This window comes from Perissodus microlepis, chromosome 2 (assembly GCF_051167445.1).
Source record: "Perissodus microlepis isolate ML-2025 ecotype Zambia chromosome 2, ASM5116744v1, whole genome shotgun sequence".
In the NCBI taxonomy this organism is placed as follows: domain Eukaryota; kingdom Metazoa; phylum Chordata; class Actinopteri; order Cichliformes; family Cichlidae; genus Perissodus; species Perissodus microlepis.
This window is the reverse complement of record NC_140462.1, coordinates 14,116,973-14,135,619: the sequence shown is the minus strand read 5'-3', so window position 1 is coordinate 14,135,619 and position 18,647 is coordinate 14,116,973. Positions and strand designations below refer to the sequence as shown.

Here is an 18,647-nt window from a genome sequence, read left to right as displayed (position 1 = left end):
ATAACTGATGAGACTGTGCTGCTGTCGTGGCAGTGGCTCAACATTGGTATGCAGACAAAGACGAAACAGAGACAGGTTTTTTTTTCTCATGCCATGCACTGTTGACGAACAGTTTGTCTGTACTTAATGAATCACCCAGCAATCATTTAATTTTGATTGGATGAGCGGCTGCATGAGTTGCTGTTCATGGACCTCAGAGTGACTCTGAGAAAATGGAGTCATGCCCGGCTGGTAAGAAATGAACTACGCAGAGAGTGATGGCGGCACTAAAATGCATTTGTCCTCTGCAGCCATTAATGTCAAATCTCACAGAAAATGATGGTGTTTATTAAGAGTGAGTGTGCACAGACTGAAAGCATGAACCTGTGTGTATGTGTGCGAATGTGTTAGTAATGCTCAGCTGAGAAAACACTCTGTGGCTAAGCATTAGAACTCTCTTTTGAACAGTACCTCCATTAAATCATAGCAGAGGCCCAAATGGAAGAGGTCAACAGTGACAAGACTGACTCAGGTATAATTTTGTGCACACAGGTTCCGGTTCACACTAGGACACCGGAGCGCAAACACTCTTCGAAGGTTGCCGTTTAATCGTACCGGGGGGAGCTGTGACACATTACCACCTTGTGACAAGTCAGATAAAGCTTCCACTTTGGAGTTATATGCCATTTGACAGATAATCTTATCTGATTTGCTGGCAAGCATAAATTTCTTGTGTGGGTGGTGCCAGTAAGAATTAAACCGTTGAGTAATGCAACAGTAATTCATCCGTCCTAAAAATCTAATTCATCGCAGTGAGATTAATTGGAAGCCAAGAGTTCAAGGAAGAACCTAAGCAGTATTGGAAGCCAAAGCTGAGTCATTAAAGAGGCACACAACCAGAATGTATGATACAGTTAAAGCTTTACATTAAAGCGGTTGCACCTTGAAAACTGAACTTTTAGTTTTGGCTTTGCTCAAGTGGTCATCTCAATCAGCGTTTGAAGTTGTGTGAATGACATAACTAACCCTTTTAAAGGTCTGAAAGTGGATGGTTGCTGATAGCTACTCTTTTGTTCTCGAGTGTTCTTCAGTCCCTCTGAAACTGAAACTGGTATCTATTATTTCCATTTTCAAAGTGCTGTGCCTAATCACTTATCATATTGATGATCAAATGACATAACAAGATCACTGTGACACATTTGTTATTAATTTGCTGCTGTATACTTTCCTCCAACTCTTTAAAAACGATGCAAACCTTTTTATGACAACACTGTAAGAGCCTGGCATTCAATACAGTGTTGGGATTAATCAATATTTGATCAGTAGCTGGTGAAGGAACTGAAAGAATTGAATTCGTATTTTAATGCTGGCAAAGTCACGGTTATGATCCAGCAGGAGGCAGAAATATAATGAAATAAAAAGAGGCTTAGACTAAAATATAGATAGCTTCAGTGGTGTGCGGTGTGGCGCTGACTTGGAAATGCTTATTTCCACCCAGCAGAACTCCCCTCATTAAGAATCTTTAGCAGCTCCGAGGCTGTTATCTTGTTGCTGACACTAACCTCTGACTGTGCTATGATACCTGGCGACAAGCAAAACTACTTTCCATATGGAAGTCATACTTTCCTGAGTTACAATTAAGGGAGACCATTTGAATTTTATTCAAAAATTAAAAGACATAAAGATATGTTACATACCTCAACCTGTTGACAGATTTGAATGAGCTTGGCCATTTGGTTCTCCAGCTCACTGTTCCTCTTCACCAAGTTGGTTAGGTTGTTCTCCAGAGTTTGCTGTTTGGAGGGAGCAGGAGGATTGGCATGATTAGTATTACAAGTAGAAGTATTACCTTCACTGTGTGCAGTTTTGCTTATAAATAAATAAATACTCTTATTGTAATGTTATTGTTTAGCTAAACCATTAAGCTTAAGACACTACAGAAGAACAGAGTGATTAGAAAATTTCTTAACATCTGTTTATGAGGGTGGGTAGCTCCTTATGTTCGATTTAGTAGTTTTATGCTGGATGCTACCTGATTTAAAAAAACGAAAACAAAAGCCAAACAAATAAAATAAATTAAAAGTCTGTGACATCAGTGCTGGTTCATGAGTTCATATTTATGTTTTCTGCAGTCCCAATGAAACCCATAAATCTGCACATACACATACAAAATATACATTCTGTGACATCACAAGAAATTGTTTGACTCCTTTTTTTTTTATTTTTATCTCCACATCCCCCAAGATTTTCTTTATAACATAAGACATTCATGCAAAAATATTTCTTCAATAAATTGTAAACGACTTTAAAAAATTAATCCAAATATCTATTAAGGCCCGTGAAGTACAATTAAAAAAATAGTTGCAGAAGGAAGAGTGTCCATCACAGTAGCCATGCACTGAAGTCTGAACCATGTTGAACAATGTTACATGCGGTGCGAAATAAGAAATAAATCAAAAAGGTCATCAGTTTTGAAAAGGTTAAAAATAATCTGCAGATTTTACACATGATAATTAAAATGACTTTAATATCTGAATTGCTGCAAATGTTACAGTCAATATTAGGTTTCTAATTGAATATCGTTGAATAAGAAGCAGCCAACGTGGGTTCTGTGTTTGTAGGTTAACTCTTTCATTTTTGCTTTTATGCAGCCACAAGTGCTTATACAGCAGTTTTATTTACTACAAAACTCTTTGATCTCACGATTTAACTTTATCTCACTTTAAAGCAAGAAAATAACTATGTGATCCCTGAAAAAAATGAAACCAATCAACTTCAAATGGCAACTTTTAATGATCAAACGCTCAGTTACTATCCCTTAACTGTGACTGCTTTTCAGATGTAAAACAAAAGACACGCACGCACAAACATGTTCACTCAAACACATATGCAGGATAAAAGACCAAAATGGAAACAAGCAAATGGGAAGTCAGGAATAGAACTTCCATTCAAAGGAAACAGATCAGCGATGGTGGTGATGAGCATCAAAACAACATTAGCAGCTGCAATGAGAACAACAGAACAAAGCAGAAGACAAGCGGCGAGTGTTTGAAGTATCTCTACTCATGCAAGTGAAGGGGAGGTGGCCTGTACAAGCACCTGGCCGCGTCTGAATGTCTTACTGTCTGTCTGTTCCTCCGTGCATCTGTCTTACTGTCAGGCATCCTCTGTGCTCTCCAATATCTCTCCTACCTGCCACTCAGCCTGATGTATGCCTACCTGTTGTCTGTTTGACTTTGCACCCACTTAATTATTCACCTGCCTGCTTATCTCACTTCTTGCCTCCCTTCCTTATCCATCCAGCTATCTACTTATGTGCCTTTCTGTCCCTCTGCGTCCCAGCGGTGGGAATAGTCGAGGAAGGGAGAGGGAGGGGTGGAAGGGTGGGGGGGTTTATTAAAAGGCAGCCAGGGAACTCACCGCAGCGCTTGTCTTTGAAGCCTCCATTACTGCATCTGACACTCTGCCCGGGCTCACCTGATAAGCCTATGAACACACACATACACCTACATAAGTGCACACATAGACACACACACAGATAAGCCTGATCACACGTCTGCCAGCTAAACGCACAGCAACTGATGAGGAGGACTCCTTTCTCATGAAGCTGCCATAAACACTTTGGAGGTTTTGTTGAATGCAGATGAGACAGTGCAGCGTACAGTGTGCACAGCAGTGGTGTTGGAGTTGCATCACTGGAACGAGAATTTGGTTGTTGTGCCGCAGCGCCTCTCTGTGTGTGTTTGTTTATTGGGGAGTTTGAAGTGGAACATCAGTGAGTGGGGACAGATGGGTCATTAATTAGCAAGCTGGAGACAAGATGATTAATACATTAGAATACAGCTGCCCCCCCCCCATGCGACAGCAGTCGAAAGAAACTCCTTTGTTCTCTACATACGTACGTGTGTTTTCTGTATTTTACACGTGTTAGGCCTGCATATGGTCAGAGGCATATGTATGTCTCCATGTATACAGATGATGTTAGTTTATACTTTGTAGGGTGTATATGAGACACTAAACACTAAGCATTATACTGTGGTCAGTATGGCGATGGGGCTCTGCCTTACTTGTAGCCCACGCCTTATAGGCAGGCAAGTTGACAGAGAGAGAGAGAGAGAGTGATAGAGTGAGGCAGAGTAACCATCAACAACACACATTTAACAAATTATTAAAACACTCAAGGGACATCAAAGATAACCAAACCCGCTTGAGCTGGAGCAGAGAAAAACGTAACACAAAACATGTAGAAATAGAAGCATAAAAGGGTGGAATGGGTCAGAACATGCATATGTGTTAGAGTTAAACAGCAGCCCAATCAATGATGACATATTATGTTTATATTGTCTTTATCATTTAAGTTATTTAATATCATGTCAGTTTGCATCATTCTGTCTGAAATGTACATCATCAGAGTCATGAAATAAACAGGTTTCACTTCCAACTCAGGACATATGACTGCAACATATTTTTTTTAAGAAGCAACATTTTTTTTTAAACCAAAACCATATTTTCTTAAAGTTAACCAGGTACTTCTTTTCAATAAACCTAATCAGTGAGGAAAATGAAAGTAACATGAGAGTGAAAATGAAGAAAACAGCTTGAAAAACAAAAACCTCAATCAGAAGACAAGCCACGGTCTCCTGGTTGAACAGTTGGTTTTTATTTTACACCACCATCACTATCCTTTCCCCAAATGTGAACAGCTGGGGCCAAAAATTACTCTGCCTATTTCTGCTGCACCAGCAATATCTGGACAGTTTGCTTTGGTTACTATGGAAAAGCCACACTGATATGCCAGGGACTGGGTGTAAATATTAAATAGCAAGCCATAACTTGTGTTATTACCAGCCTGAGAAAGATCTATAGACAGCAGTAGCCACTTTGATTATTTTTCTATATTGAAATCTATTAAGCGTAAAACCTATTGCATATATTTACATACAAAAAAAGGGGGCCATTGCAGAGACAGAGAGGTAGAGAAAATAGAGCGGAGGGTTATTAGAGTGGAACAAGAAGAAATCAAAGCCAATGCGAGAGAGATGAGTTACTGCTTTTTAGTTGCTTGAAGCATGTGATGGGCCTGCAGGGTAGATGGTGTTATTTGCATGAGGTAATATCATTCATTCACAGACTCAGCTTTAGACATAGCATGTCATGGCAGTGAATAGAGAGAGTGTAACAGAGATAGGAGGGGCTGACGGGAGGAAAATAGGGACGAGTCTCATGCTGAGAGGGGAAGCTTGGCAGGCTAGCGACCAGGCTTCTAATTCGGTCATCATTCAGTCTGTTCTGTTTTTCTGTTTTCCATTAGTATGACTTTCATTAGTATTCAGTAGCTTTCTTTTCATTTTACATTACAATAAGTATCCTCTCCCGCTAATCTGACTTCCTGTCTCATCCGTTGCTTTGTTTCTTACTTCTTCAGTATTTATTCTGTCCGTCCCGGCCCTGCTGCAACAGCAGCTGCTGACAGCCCATCATCTCAGGTTAGATCAACACCCCCTCATATGACATCACTATGTTGAGGAGCTCCCGGGTCTCATTCCTGTACAGATGATCCATTTCTCTTGGGAGGGATCTTTATTTGTACTAGAGTAGCTAGACAGCTGCGGGAGAGGGGCCGTGGATATAGAATGATGCCTTTTTCTTACAAGACAGTTGAGTATGATGAAGGGTTTTACTGAACTCGCTCACTCAACTTTGACTGCTCTTAAAGCTAAAACTAGTCATCATCATTCATTGTCACATTACCACTAAGCACTGAAGTTGCACAGAAACACAGTCCACGGTACAAGATGACAATCCAAATACTGTGTGTTGTCTGTCAATCACAGCGGAACCGCGACACATCTGTAAATAGCAATTTCTGAAATTGTAAGACTTAATCTAAAGACAGCGCAAAGCTTTACTATACTAACAGTTACTGTGGTCTTTAAGTTATTACAGCATAATGCAATCATAAGAAGAACCTGAGACAATAAAAGAAGAGACCAAGTGTTATAAAATTGGACATACCAGGCACATGTTCTAGAGATGTGTTTGCTTTTTTAAGAGACAATTTTATGCTGAACTGCATCTTTTGCCTAATAACATGACACTGACCAGTAGCGGAATCTCTGGGTCGTTACAACGTAACAACAGAACAACAGCGCAACTCCCACCACAACAAAAATGAAACAGAATGCCCCGAGGCCAAGTATCTAACTTCAAAGTCTTTTCTTTTAATTAATTCAAGATCGTCCCACAAGTACAAGAGAAATGGGACACTAAGAGAGAGAAATGAAAGGAACAGAAAGAGGGAGAGATTAAACTTGAAAGAATTGAACAAGCTCACTTTACAGCTGTTGTTAACAAGATGGTTTTCAGAATCTGGATGTGTCAGTAACACAAGCCTTCTGGGAAACTGGGTTTTTGTCTGAGGATAATATTTTATAGGGCAAAACCCTTGAGACTGATGAATTGTTGCATGGTATGAAAAATAGGGAGTCGCGCTCGTCTCCCTGCAGTCTAGGGTCCAGTTAATGAGACCATCAGGGATGCTTAAAATCAGTTAAAATGTTAACTGTTTTTGTTTGTGTCTAACTTCCAAAAAACAGCACTTTAAAAACTTTTTTTTTACCTTTTACATTTAAGAGCAGTGTAATTCACTGTAAGGCTCTTATTCCACTAGAAAATTTGAAATAAAGAAATAATTATGCAGAAAAAAAAGAATGTCGAACAGTAAATGCAGTAGCTTTCACAATGTTGCTCTGTAGTTCTGAATAGGATGCCACAGATTTCTGAACTCCAAATGAACTCATGTGACCTTCAAGCTACAAGAGACTGACTGAACATTTAAGAGATCTCTGAACAGTTGGGGGTAGAGCGATAAATGGGAGCAGACAGCTAGGAGATGCTCACTTTCATTTCTAAGTCTTGTGGGGGAATTCAAATAAAGTTGCTCGGAAAAAGAAAGGAACCTTGGGAAGTGTTTGGAAGGACGACTCTAATGCCACACTCAACTTGTTATGAATCCCAATTGTTTTTCCCCCTCTCTGAGGTTTATCATAAGAGAAATGGACAAAAATTCAATAGTAATTTAAATTTTAAGCTGCACGCATCCGGATCAGGATCAAGAAATTTCTTGTTAGGTTTGAAAATGAATAATGGATTGTTATTGCAACTGAGAAACACTGAGGAGGCTAGACACAAGCTGGCATTTGATCTTGTTTATAAGACTCTTTGATAAGCCATGAGCTTGTCTGTGCTTTTAGCTTTCCAATTATTTGTTTGGGTCAGGACCAAAATGACCCAGGAATACCAAAAACAAGCAGAATGCACATGAAGAAAAGGAATGAAATAGATGTGAAAGTGTGCTATATCCTTGTCCGTTCCCAAATCTCCTGTTCCCTTTGGTAGACAATTTCATATCTGATGACAGTGTGATATTTAAATGCAAAGCGAGAGGAATTTAATGCTGTGGATTAGGGGTGCCTGGATAAAGTGGGGTTAGTACAAATCAGTGATATGGTTGAAAAGGATTAAAGGATCTTTCAGTTTCATTTCAATCAGACTACAATGGATTCTTGGTGAAGCGGTTCTATTCAGTTTCATGGATTAATGCAGATGAAGCAAAATAACACATACGGCTAGAGTGGTCGTTTAATTTTGTTTAATATGATGCATACTTGTTGCATGCACTTCTAAATACAAATGACATTTTTCACTATGGGTATTTTTTAAAGAAGAAGAAGAATGATCACAGTTTGATTCCACCTGTCAGGTGGGGCTCTTCTGTGTGGAGTTTGCGTGTATGGTTCTGTCTGGGTATTGATGATTTTAAATTCTAAAAATGCCATAGATGTGAATGATTAGCTAACTTTCTGTGAAAGACTGGTGACCTGTCCAGGTTGTACCCTGCCTCTTGCCCTGTGACAGGAGCAGGCTTCAATCCCAAAATTGGATAAGTGGTTAAGAAAATTAATGAATGGCAATAAATCCCATACGTTATGTAAAAACTGAATGTATCGTGCAGCGTCTTTGCTGTAACTTTATAAAGTTATACAAGTTGCTATCAAAATATAACACGCCTAAGCCCATAAAAAAGAAATCTTACCTGATTTAAATCCGGATGCCATCACCCTTCAAGGTTAATTCCCTGTGAAGCGCTGCACAACTTCCTGGAGATCTAAATGTAGATCGCTCCATGGCAAACCCACTCTGACAGTAATGCAAAGCTTCACAAGGAGCTAGTCCTTGAGGAAAATAGCAGCCAAACACCAGGTATGTCATTTTCTATTTCCACGGGCGAGCTCCAACTCGTCAGCAAGACCTACCGCTAAAATGAAATGAACATATTGGATCTATATGTGTTATTGCCAAATATAACACATGTAGGTCTAAAGGATCAACAAAGCTGTTTCAACTCTTATTCGAGCTTCGTTTGTGCCTCATCTGTTCTCTATTCTAATTTATTCTCGAACTACTTCTATTTCACAGACACCGGGGCCGGCAGTGTGCTATAAATCAGCAGGCAGAAGTAGATCTGTAAAATTGTTTCATCAGCCCAGTTGTATACTGTGCTGCTAATAGCAAAGCCTTGTTATCCACAGTAGATGATATCATTAGGTCGGTGATACTGACTGTGGGCTAGATAAGAAATATTCCTGTCCTCAAGACAAGCTGTGGCCGACCACTGTGACTCCTGACTAAAGACATTATCGTCACCAGCCTGGCTGCTTTGTGTAGATAGAAGATGTAACAGAGCTATGGTAGAGCAAAAAAAAAGAAAAAGGACAAAAACATTTATATCTAAGACATTTTATAATTTACGGACGATACCAATATTAAAATGTTCTGAAAACAGAGAAGCAGCTCAGAACGAACATTCTAGTTATAACCAGAACAGCAAAGCCAAGGCGGCATGCCTGGTAATCTGTAAGAGACGTCTGACGAGCATGTCTGGGTCTGTTTTGTTGCCTTGTACGCTTTACCCACAGATAACTGTCCAAACAATGATATTGTGGAATTAAATCAAGATATTTCCAGTAGAGATACAAAGTGGCTGGTTTGAGCCAAACAGATAATACTCTGTATCCAAATTCAAATGCCACGCCTCGGTACTTCTGATATTTGGACTTGTATAACTGAAGAATACGGAATAATAATAACACAGGATACGCCTGTAGCTGATCTTATTCCATTCACTGTGGTGAGCCAAGCTTAACAAGTCACAGTGCTTTCTCTATTGAACGCAAATATATTAAATTGATATCGATCAAAAAAGGGAACATTTCAAAAATGTTCAAGGATTCTTTTAGAAGCCAAAAGGGTTTACATCAATATGCTTCACATCTTAAACTCTAGGCTTTGACTGACAGCAAAATGAAGTCATCAGCAGGAAAGCTGCCCTATGACCACATAATCCAGGTTCAATATCTCAAACCGATGAATAAGTTCAAAGGAAATGTCCTTCAGCAACGCAGCAAAAAATACCTGCTGCCCCCACAGATAATGTCTTGTAGCTGACGTTTACCTCTGGCCTCTTGATTCAACTGTTCTTTCTTTCTTTCTAAAATAAAGTTTACTTGACATGGCATTGTAAACAAAAGGCTGAAATGCTATTTTTTTAGGCTTTTGCCAACCAAATTAGCTTTCCAATACACAACAAATCATTGCTCTTTTAAAACAACATGATTCTGATATTTTGACAGCTTTTCTTATTACATTTTTAAGGTGCATATGAGCTATTGAGTGGCTAGAGACTACTTAAAAACTTTGTACATATACTCTAATCAATAAATACATGAGTCACTCACTGTAACCTTTTAGAAATATAGCTTCGTGGCTGCGTGCCACATGTAAGAAACATACCAGCTTGCTAGGATCTGAATGTTTCTTGGCACTTTTCTTCCATCTCACCCCACCTTCCACCACATAAGCCTTACAGTATGATTGGCTTCACTGTCTTCCTTTCTCCCTCAATGATTCCCACTGCAAATGGATTATATATTCACTTATTAATATGGCAGAAATGCCTGGTTAGCTCCCACGTGAAAAACCAGACGAGGAACAGAAAGAGACGTGACTGAGGGGAAAAAAAGTGCCTAACAGCAAGAGAGAGTCACACAGACAGACAAGCACCATACAGCCACATTTCATTGGCTGTAATACAATTATGTAGCTGCTGGCTCGTTGGTGTATTCATATGACACGGTTATTCGTTTTGTCTTATTTTCTCAAATGCAATAACAGAAAGAACAGTTTGCTGAGTCTGAGTCACTCTGAGTGATGGCAACCCAGCGGCCGTTGTTTGGCTCTGTGTTTTTAAAACCCTGAGTCATTGCTACAATGAAAAATGCCACCATGTTTTCAGCACAGTGCTGGCATCCACCAAATGTGTCTCCCAAAGACTGCATAAGTGAAAAAGAGAAAAAAAGAGTCTCTTTTATCAGTGCAAGGTTTGTAGATCGCTTCCTTACTCTTGCATGTTGTTGTCTGTGTAGGTTCTCAGTCATCCAGGTCATGACAGTCTAAAGAACTTGGAAAGAAAGCGACTGGACTTCTTTAAATTTTTTGACGATGTTTCACCTCTCATCCGAGGAGCTTCTTCATTTTTGCTCAGTTTTTCCCCAATAAACATTTTATGTAAGATTCAAAGCAAGAACAGCTGTAATTACTTCAATTTGAAATAATTTATTTTATTAAAGGTGAAAATGGAAAGAAAATTCTAGAATTGTTGGGATTTATTATGCAACCATGAATATAAATATGAGTTTACTATATAACCATTACAGCTATTTAACATTCTGTTCTTAATGCTTTTTCATAAACAAACCTTCATAATTACTATGTTTAATTCAACAGTAATTAACAACTAGAACACAAACCATAAAAATAGTTTATTACAGACCAGTCGGAGCATTCAAAGCAGTGATAGGAAACCTTGTGTGTGTGTGGGACTTACAAATTTGCTTCCCACACTCACTGAAACAGCAGCCCAGGTGTGTTTCTAATCTTATGACCTCTCAGCTGCTTTTTTAATCTCTGTTTTAATATCAGTTCATGCTCAGTTTAATCTCAGTAGGCTGCCAATAAATTGATTGTAACGTGTTTATTATTGGATTATTTAGGTACACCGCAGCGCTTCGACATGCAGGTGAAAATGCTATTCAAGATTTTGCACCAGTGTATGCCTGCTCTATGTGATTTGTCATCTTTTGGGTCACTTGGACTAAAGCAATGAAATTTAGTGTCGTTTTTACTCCTGCCAAATGTTAATATGCGTCAAAATTTGACCCACATTGTATGTAAAGGTTACATACATCAATCATTAATAGAACTTATATCCACATTAGGGCATATAATGATGAAATATTTATATTACTTTAGATTATTATGTGGTTTGCCAAGAGATTAAAATATTGAAAAAAAATCTAAGTCAGGTACACAGCACCCAGAGGGGTCAGAGAGACGTGCTGTGAACACCATCGCAAATATAACAGCTTAATGAGAAGCACAGCTGACACAGACAACAGTAGCTGTAGCAGAAGATGTTTGCCAAGAAAAATACAGGCAAGCTGATTGGTTTGCTGGGTGAGGCCTGAGTGTTTTGTACATTCTGCATTGTGAATAATGAGGATGCGTGCACAAGCATAAAATGACCCGTTTCTCCTTCATTGGAGTCAGTGAATTCAGAGCCGATTTCTTACCAGATTTTGACTTTTTTCATTGACTAAATCTCATGCCGACATCTTTTTGCTTTAATAAATATAATCAGAACTCTTCTGATGGTGGTATAATCCTATTTGATCTCAAGCGATGTGAAAAAAGTTACCTCAGCCAGCAGCTACGCCTAGTCAGCTAATCCAAAAGATGTTGTGTGCTAAAACCAAGGTGTTGTTCTCACCAAATCTCCCCGTAAGGATTTGAGCATCAAAGCATCCACACAAAGTGAGGAAGGAAGAGTCGTGAAGATGTCAAAGAAGTCACGTTTACAGTGGAGGTGACAAATGTTGACTGTGGACGTGTCCAAATCATGAAGCTGACAGGATTTTTTTGACAATGAAAAACATGTGAACCATTATTGTCTTTCCATTGATTATTGGAAGGGAAATTAGAACTAAATGTATATTGAAAATATACAAACACAAGAATTGTTACAGCATTTTTCACATGCTGTGACTATATTATGTCACCTTTACTTAACAACTAGCTTGGCCCCTTCTGTCTTGTCACTTCCGCATTGTGCTTGCTGTCTCTCATTAGATTTGATCTCTAAGGAAATATTACGTAACTGAAAGCTACTGGGAAAGACTGGCCTACAACAACTATCGCGTCATTCCCTTGAGACACAGCACTGAGTGCCATGCACAGTCTGCCTGTGAAAGCACAATGACTAACTGCCATGTCAGTTGTGAAGTTTTCATCACGGCCCCACAGCTTTGAGAGTCGTTGGTGGTGTTTTATCATATCAATCGTGGCAAGGTGACACAGCAGATAATCTCACTTTCAACACACGGGCCGCAGCATATTTACGCTTGTGGAAAATTCATGATCACTTTACAAACACTGGATAAGCAGAGGTTTCTGGCTGAGCTGGTACGTGCAAATCAAAGCCATTTCTGAATAAGGCAAGTGACTTTTCAGGAATGATCCTGCTGACATGATCACATGATCGTCTGTTCTTCCACCAGTGCCTTTGTGAACTTTCTTTCAGTTCCCATGTGGCCACACATGTAAACATATACATGTTGGTGTTTTCCTCTTCTCCTCAATCATAATACAGTTTAAATTTTTAGAGTCATTTCATTTAGTTGTATCCTACAATCTTCCAAAACATTTGATTCTGATAATAAGTAAATCAGCATGAATAACAAGCCTTTCTGAAATCAGATAAAGGCAGATCTCAGAGAGGCATAAAGAGTGACAATGGGGAAATAATTAGAAAATAAGTAACAGACATTTTTCTTTTCTTTCTTGCAAGATGAGACAATCAATGTTGCACTCCCGACTGTACAATAAACGTAGCTGTAGCCAGAAGCCTGTTATTTTAGCTTAGCAAAAGAATTGTGTTCATACTAAAAATAGCTAACATGCTAACTAGTGAGCTTTAGAGTTTTGTAGTACAGAGCCAAGCTGCCAGTTTGTCAGTCTTTCCAGGCTTTATGCTAAACAACAGTAAGCGGCTAAGGTCTTGAGCTAAATATTTGCAATGCAGATGGGAGCAGGTCTCGTCATTTAGCTTTAAGAAAGAAGGGAAATGAGCACATTTCCCTAATTGTTTTGCAATTTCTTAAAAATCTGAATTGTCTTTAAATTATCACAGTCTTCCTTTTATCAAAGTAAAAGTAATTTTTTATGTCGCCCTGTATCATCTTTTTCAAATTTAGGTCACCCGTCGCAGTGAAAAGATCTATTCTCGCAGTGCTTTTATTTCTCACCGTTGATTGCCTCATTGTTGTTCTGCATAGGAGTGTCGAATGCATACTTAAAATCTGAAACATACACCAAATGAAAAACAGATATATCCTGCTCAATGGGCTGTGGTGACAGCTGAAGCCTAACCCGTGGGTTTGCTGGAGGCTTGTTCAGTAGACGCAAAGCCTTGTCATTTGAATGTTGTATGACGATGAGTGAACCATCTGTAATGTTGACACAACAGAGTCCTCATAGCTTATTCTATTCTCTGCCCCTGTTATCTGCTTTTTCTTCTCTCCTACTTCTTATTGCTTAGTCCTGCGCTAATACAGTGTCAACCGGCGCCTTCGCCTCAGTCGTTCCCCAGCCCTGACCTTCACTTTGCTGTCCTCCACTTCAACATTCTGTTTGTTTTCAGTGCAAAAGCTAAAAAAAGTGACAGCACTGAGTCCCATCTCTAAGACTTGTCCCACTTGCCTAAAGATACAGAGCAGACTTGACAGACTGGTTCAGCTCTGATTGCAAAAAGAATCTCAATTTGAAATAACATCTTTTGTCTGAACTTTAATAATTAAACATGTACAAATTATTCCACTCTGGTTTTTGACTTTCAGAATCTCTAAACCTGATACTGCCATTCACACTGTTGTTGTTTTTTTTTTTTTCTCAAATTTCCAATCCTACAGCAGAGAAAATAATCTGGGATGACTGACAAGTTCCTAGCTAAAAGGTTTACATCTGTCAGCTTGTAGTACCTTCAGGAAATGCTATCTGAGCTCCTGGACTATATAAACACTCTGCAGTTTGATTTCTTTTTTTATGCGAGAGGACCAAGAGACAATGAATCTGTAATATGTACCAGACAAAACCATTGATGCTATCAGAAGAATGGTAAAGTAGATAGAGTCCAACCAACACATGGCTGAAATTAGTTATATGCCGATATATTGATACTGGCTGATAAATTATAATTAAAAGTAAGGATGAGAGAAATACCCTTTGGCCATGTTATGAGTGTTATGTGGCTAAGCTTATGCATGAGAGGCAAATGACTATGCATCACATTTGTTTCTGGAGGAGCATAAATGAGTAATTCATAACTTGTTGTAACAGTAAAACAAGTTTATTTTTAAACTAAATTGTCTAAATATGTTATTAGCGGACCATAAAAACCTGCACATAACAAATGCTAGGGGAAAGGAAATAAAAAAAAATACAGGGTTTGTTTCCTCAAACTTGCTTCTATTGAGTTCATTTAACACAATTAACTCCCAAACTGACAATAACTTGCACTAACTTGTGAACAAACAGCTAAATCACCTTTCAAAGGGATCCCAGACTCTAACTCCTTAAGATGTAACAAAACATATCTTTCAACAGAATATCAGCGCCTGAGTTCGGATTTTATTGAAGAGACACGACAGGCTCAGACTCAAAGCTTTTGTGATTTACTGCAGTCCAAAATTTGGTCTCCAAAACAAACTTCCTCTCTAATAATCTTCCTTATCTCGACAGATGTCAGAACTCTGATCTATCTGCTCCAAACATACTTCTTCATTTCCTTGTCTTTCATACTGAAAATGTTACTTTTGCCCTTCCACGCTGAAAATGTTGCTCTTGCACAAACGTATCTTTTCCACTAGGTAATAGTGCAATGCAATAGCTACCACAACTTTAGGGAATACATGTTTGCAATTCACTTGCAGTACATAATGAGCTTGTTTAAAAACAGAGGAGTTGGAGCCGACAAGGGATATGGCAGCTTTATTTTGGCTGCACTTTCAGTCCTATTGATTGTGATAGCAGATAATGCCATACAGAGATTCTGAGAGAGGCAGTGAGATTTCCACCCTGAGCCTTTTATCTTGGACACCACAGTGTGACCCCTCCCTTCCCCCACAGGGCCTTGCAGGCTTTCAGATGCAGAACCGAAAAAGACCCTGACTCTCATCTGTTCAGACTGCAGTGGCCAATACACACATACACACACACACGGACGCGCGCACACAAAATCAGACAAATATATACACACTTACACAAAATGTGCAAAAACAAGAAACACACACTTCCCCTTCTGTCCCTGCACAGAGGCAGTGGTCAGTGACAAGACAGAGTGTCTCTATTAGTATCAAAGCTGCTCTGTTCATCCTGACAAATGAGTTCGCTTCTTTCAAGGTAGGAAAAGCTATTTACTCCATCTCCACTATGCTTTACTTCATCTAATTGGTCCGACCATGTCACAGAAGCAGGCCTCTAAATCACGTCAGTGTCATATATTTATAGATGAGGTCATGTGACTGTAGTGCTCTGATGGCAGTTACATGACATCTAAATATGACACTTGTTGCCAGGTCTGCTGCTGGCATTCCAAAAAAACTGAGATGGACACCAAGAAGTGAAGGAGGTGTAAAAGAGGAAGCAAGCAAGTAAAACTCCCTGATATCATGAAGAAGATATGTGATTACTGCTGTACATTAAGATTCTGACATCCCTAGATCAAGTGCTTTAACTCTGACTGTGGCATGTAAGAATGCAGACTCACTTGCTGGGAATCCAGGTCCAGCAGGCAAGAATGATAGTCCGAGCACAAAATCACATAACCTTAGCTCAGAGTCGGCCTTACCGCCCTGCATTCATGATTTGGCCAGACACCAGAGTTATAGAGCGGGGAACCACACTGGACAGCGTCTGTGATGGTCTCGCCACAAAAAGGAGAAACACATTCCCTACGTTCCTGCAATTCTGCGTGGTTGGCTTTTGGCTGTTGATATCTGGAACAGACATTCCTCTCTGTATGACTCCCTGTGGAGCTGAACTTCCTTCACGTAACCTTAGATAAACAGAAACTTTCAAGGATGGTTTTGTAAAGATCAGTGACTGGATGAAGTTAAGGATATATGTAGATTTGTGTGTATGTGGAGCCACTTTTAACTCATCTCATTCATGTCAGATCAAAAACTATGTGCTTTTTAACAAGAAAAATTGTTGTGGTTTGAGGTTTGTAATCTGTATCTCTGGTTTCATGTACAGCATGTGTGTGCGCACTTCATCCATGCATGTGAAAACCACGATAAGTCCATGGCTGCAGCATATGCTTGACCTCACACATGTGAGCGTTTCCCCGCGGAGCTTTGGTGGACAGGGTGTTCGCTGCTGCTGTCGCCACTATGCTGGCCAGACATGATAGGTGATGTGTCCCTTTTTTAGAAGCCATAAAAGAAGCCCTATGTGCTATTAGGCATGCATCAGTGCCTTCTTTTCTCATCGGCTTTAAGAGGTACATCAAACCACAGCCCCGGTAACCCGTTTTCTCAATCTCTCAAGTTTGCAAAGTCAGTTTAGAGTCTTATTGTTTTCTCCTTTCAGTTCTTGTGACAGTGCTGTATCTAAAAAGCCTTGATACTGTAAGCTGTGTATCCTGTGCCGCGCTTTCAAATTTTCCACCAACATGTGACTGTGATTCACTTGTGGTCTAGATTTGATGCTGTGGAGAAATACGAGCACAACCATTCAAACCATTTTAAATATTATACCAATTCGGGGTCACGGTGGTTTTATTTCTGTTTCAGATCTGACATAAATATTTTGGAAAATGTTAATTATGATAAGCACATCATTAAAATGGTTATACACTTAAAAAAAACAACCTCATTTAATTCAATAAAAGCACTCGTGGAAGTGGATGCGAGCACCACATGAAATTCCCGGGGCTGTAAAACAACATTTATTTTCCATCCACTGCAAGTGTCACTACAATTTGTTTTGTAACTCAGCTTCAGTATCAAAACTAAGAAGCAAGCATTGGTACACTTGATGTTTTATCTGTTTTCTCATAACTCTACATATAAAGCATGAAAAAAGTGCATTTCCAGAGGTCATAATGGGAAAAGTGGCGAGTCAAAACAAGTTGTAGCATATATGCAACCTCATTTTTACCAACATTTTGGAATAACCCTGTTGTTAATGTGGTCTATACTTAATCATGCACAATAACATATGTACACACATGACTTCATACATATCCATATCTATATATTGAGGAAGCAATACCTGTACCAGTTACCGACAAACACTGCGTGTCTGAGACTTATGCCCTATCCACGTGCACACATAATGTGATTTGTGCATCGTGCATCAAATAGGTAACACTCTTTTACATTTACCATCATCACAGGCTCAACTTTTTAAACTGCAGAAATTCATTCTTGGAAATCTTGTCCCTTATTTTTAAGTGTTTCTATTAGAAAACTAGAAGAAAATCAAATCATGAAATAATGAGAGATCAGACAGCGTATGAAAACAGTTGGGCCTTTTTCAAAAGAATTAATCAGAAAACCTGCCAATATTACTCCTTTATCAACACTTGCTGACCTTATTTCACTTGTTCCTCTCTCTTAGATTTTATAATTTTGCACTCAGCCAACTGATTCCTGACTGACTGGCCTTCACAGCAAAGTCATTTTTCCTTATTACTGTAATGGGTTTGCTTAAGTCCACTGCAATGTGCAGCCTTGTGCTGGAAGGATATAAAGCATCTCCTCTGCGTCTTCAGCTAAAAGAAAAAGATGACAGATAGACTAAGTAGCTATATGTATGGCCAGGATCCCGTTTTTATCATTTGTTCGTCTAAATTCCCAATATCATTGAATTCTTCAGCTCCCTGATAAAAGAGAAGTGATGTGTTTTACATATCAAGTGGTTGCAGCAGTAAAAGAAAGAAACCATCTGTCTTAAAGCCAAAACTGAAGTTTCTTCCACAGAAGAAAAGCAATATAGCTGATATTTTTTGAGTTTACTTTTGCCTCCGTGAGTCTTGCTCTTGGGTCTATCATCCTACCTGTCTGCACACAGCCATGACAATAACACCAAGTGTGCAAAAACATGCGAGTCATTCCTGTCACCGGGGTTGACAGGTGAAACCTCTGTGAGACATTGCCCCACCCTACCATTATGTGAGCTATTGAGGTCATCTGAGTGTAAATAGGAGTTGAAATGCCTGGAAATGGATCTCAGCACTGTATTGTAAGTGGCTAATAGTTGGTGTCATAAGCCACCACCTCTGTTCAACAATCATTGTTCACAGTAGATGTAGGTTGTCTCCTTACCTTCTCACTCAAACTATCTGTCTTCTCTTTCCAAAATGTAAACACTAGGGTTGGGTCATGATGCCTCACAGAGGTTTCCCCTGTTGGCCCCGGTGACAGGAATGACCTACATTTTTTTTTTTTATACACTTTGGCTCTTTTGACAACATGCATGATCAACAGTAG

The 18,647-nt window shown here is 39.3% G+C and overlaps 1 protein-coding gene across 6 annotated transcripts in view; it reads right to left on the bottom strand.

Annotated features, from left to right (window-relative positions):
- The window catches only part of mid2 (midline 2), a 152,122-nt gene that overhangs the window by 51,179 nt on the left and 82,296 nt on the right, over positions 1-18,647 (bottom strand). For 5 of the 6 annotated variants that reach the window (XM_084948371.1, XM_084948341.1, XM_084948351.1 and 2 more), the window contains 2 exons: positions 3,400-3,465; positions 1,677-1,772 (listed from right to left, as the gene is read on the bottom strand). In XM_084948371.1, the coding sequence (XP_084804497.1) occupies positions 1,677-1,772; positions 3,400-3,465 (162 nt within the window). The remainder of the gene's footprint in view (positions 1-1,676; positions 1,773-3,399; positions 3,466-18,647) is intronic. The other variant, XM_084948380.1, reaches the window with a different exon arrangement.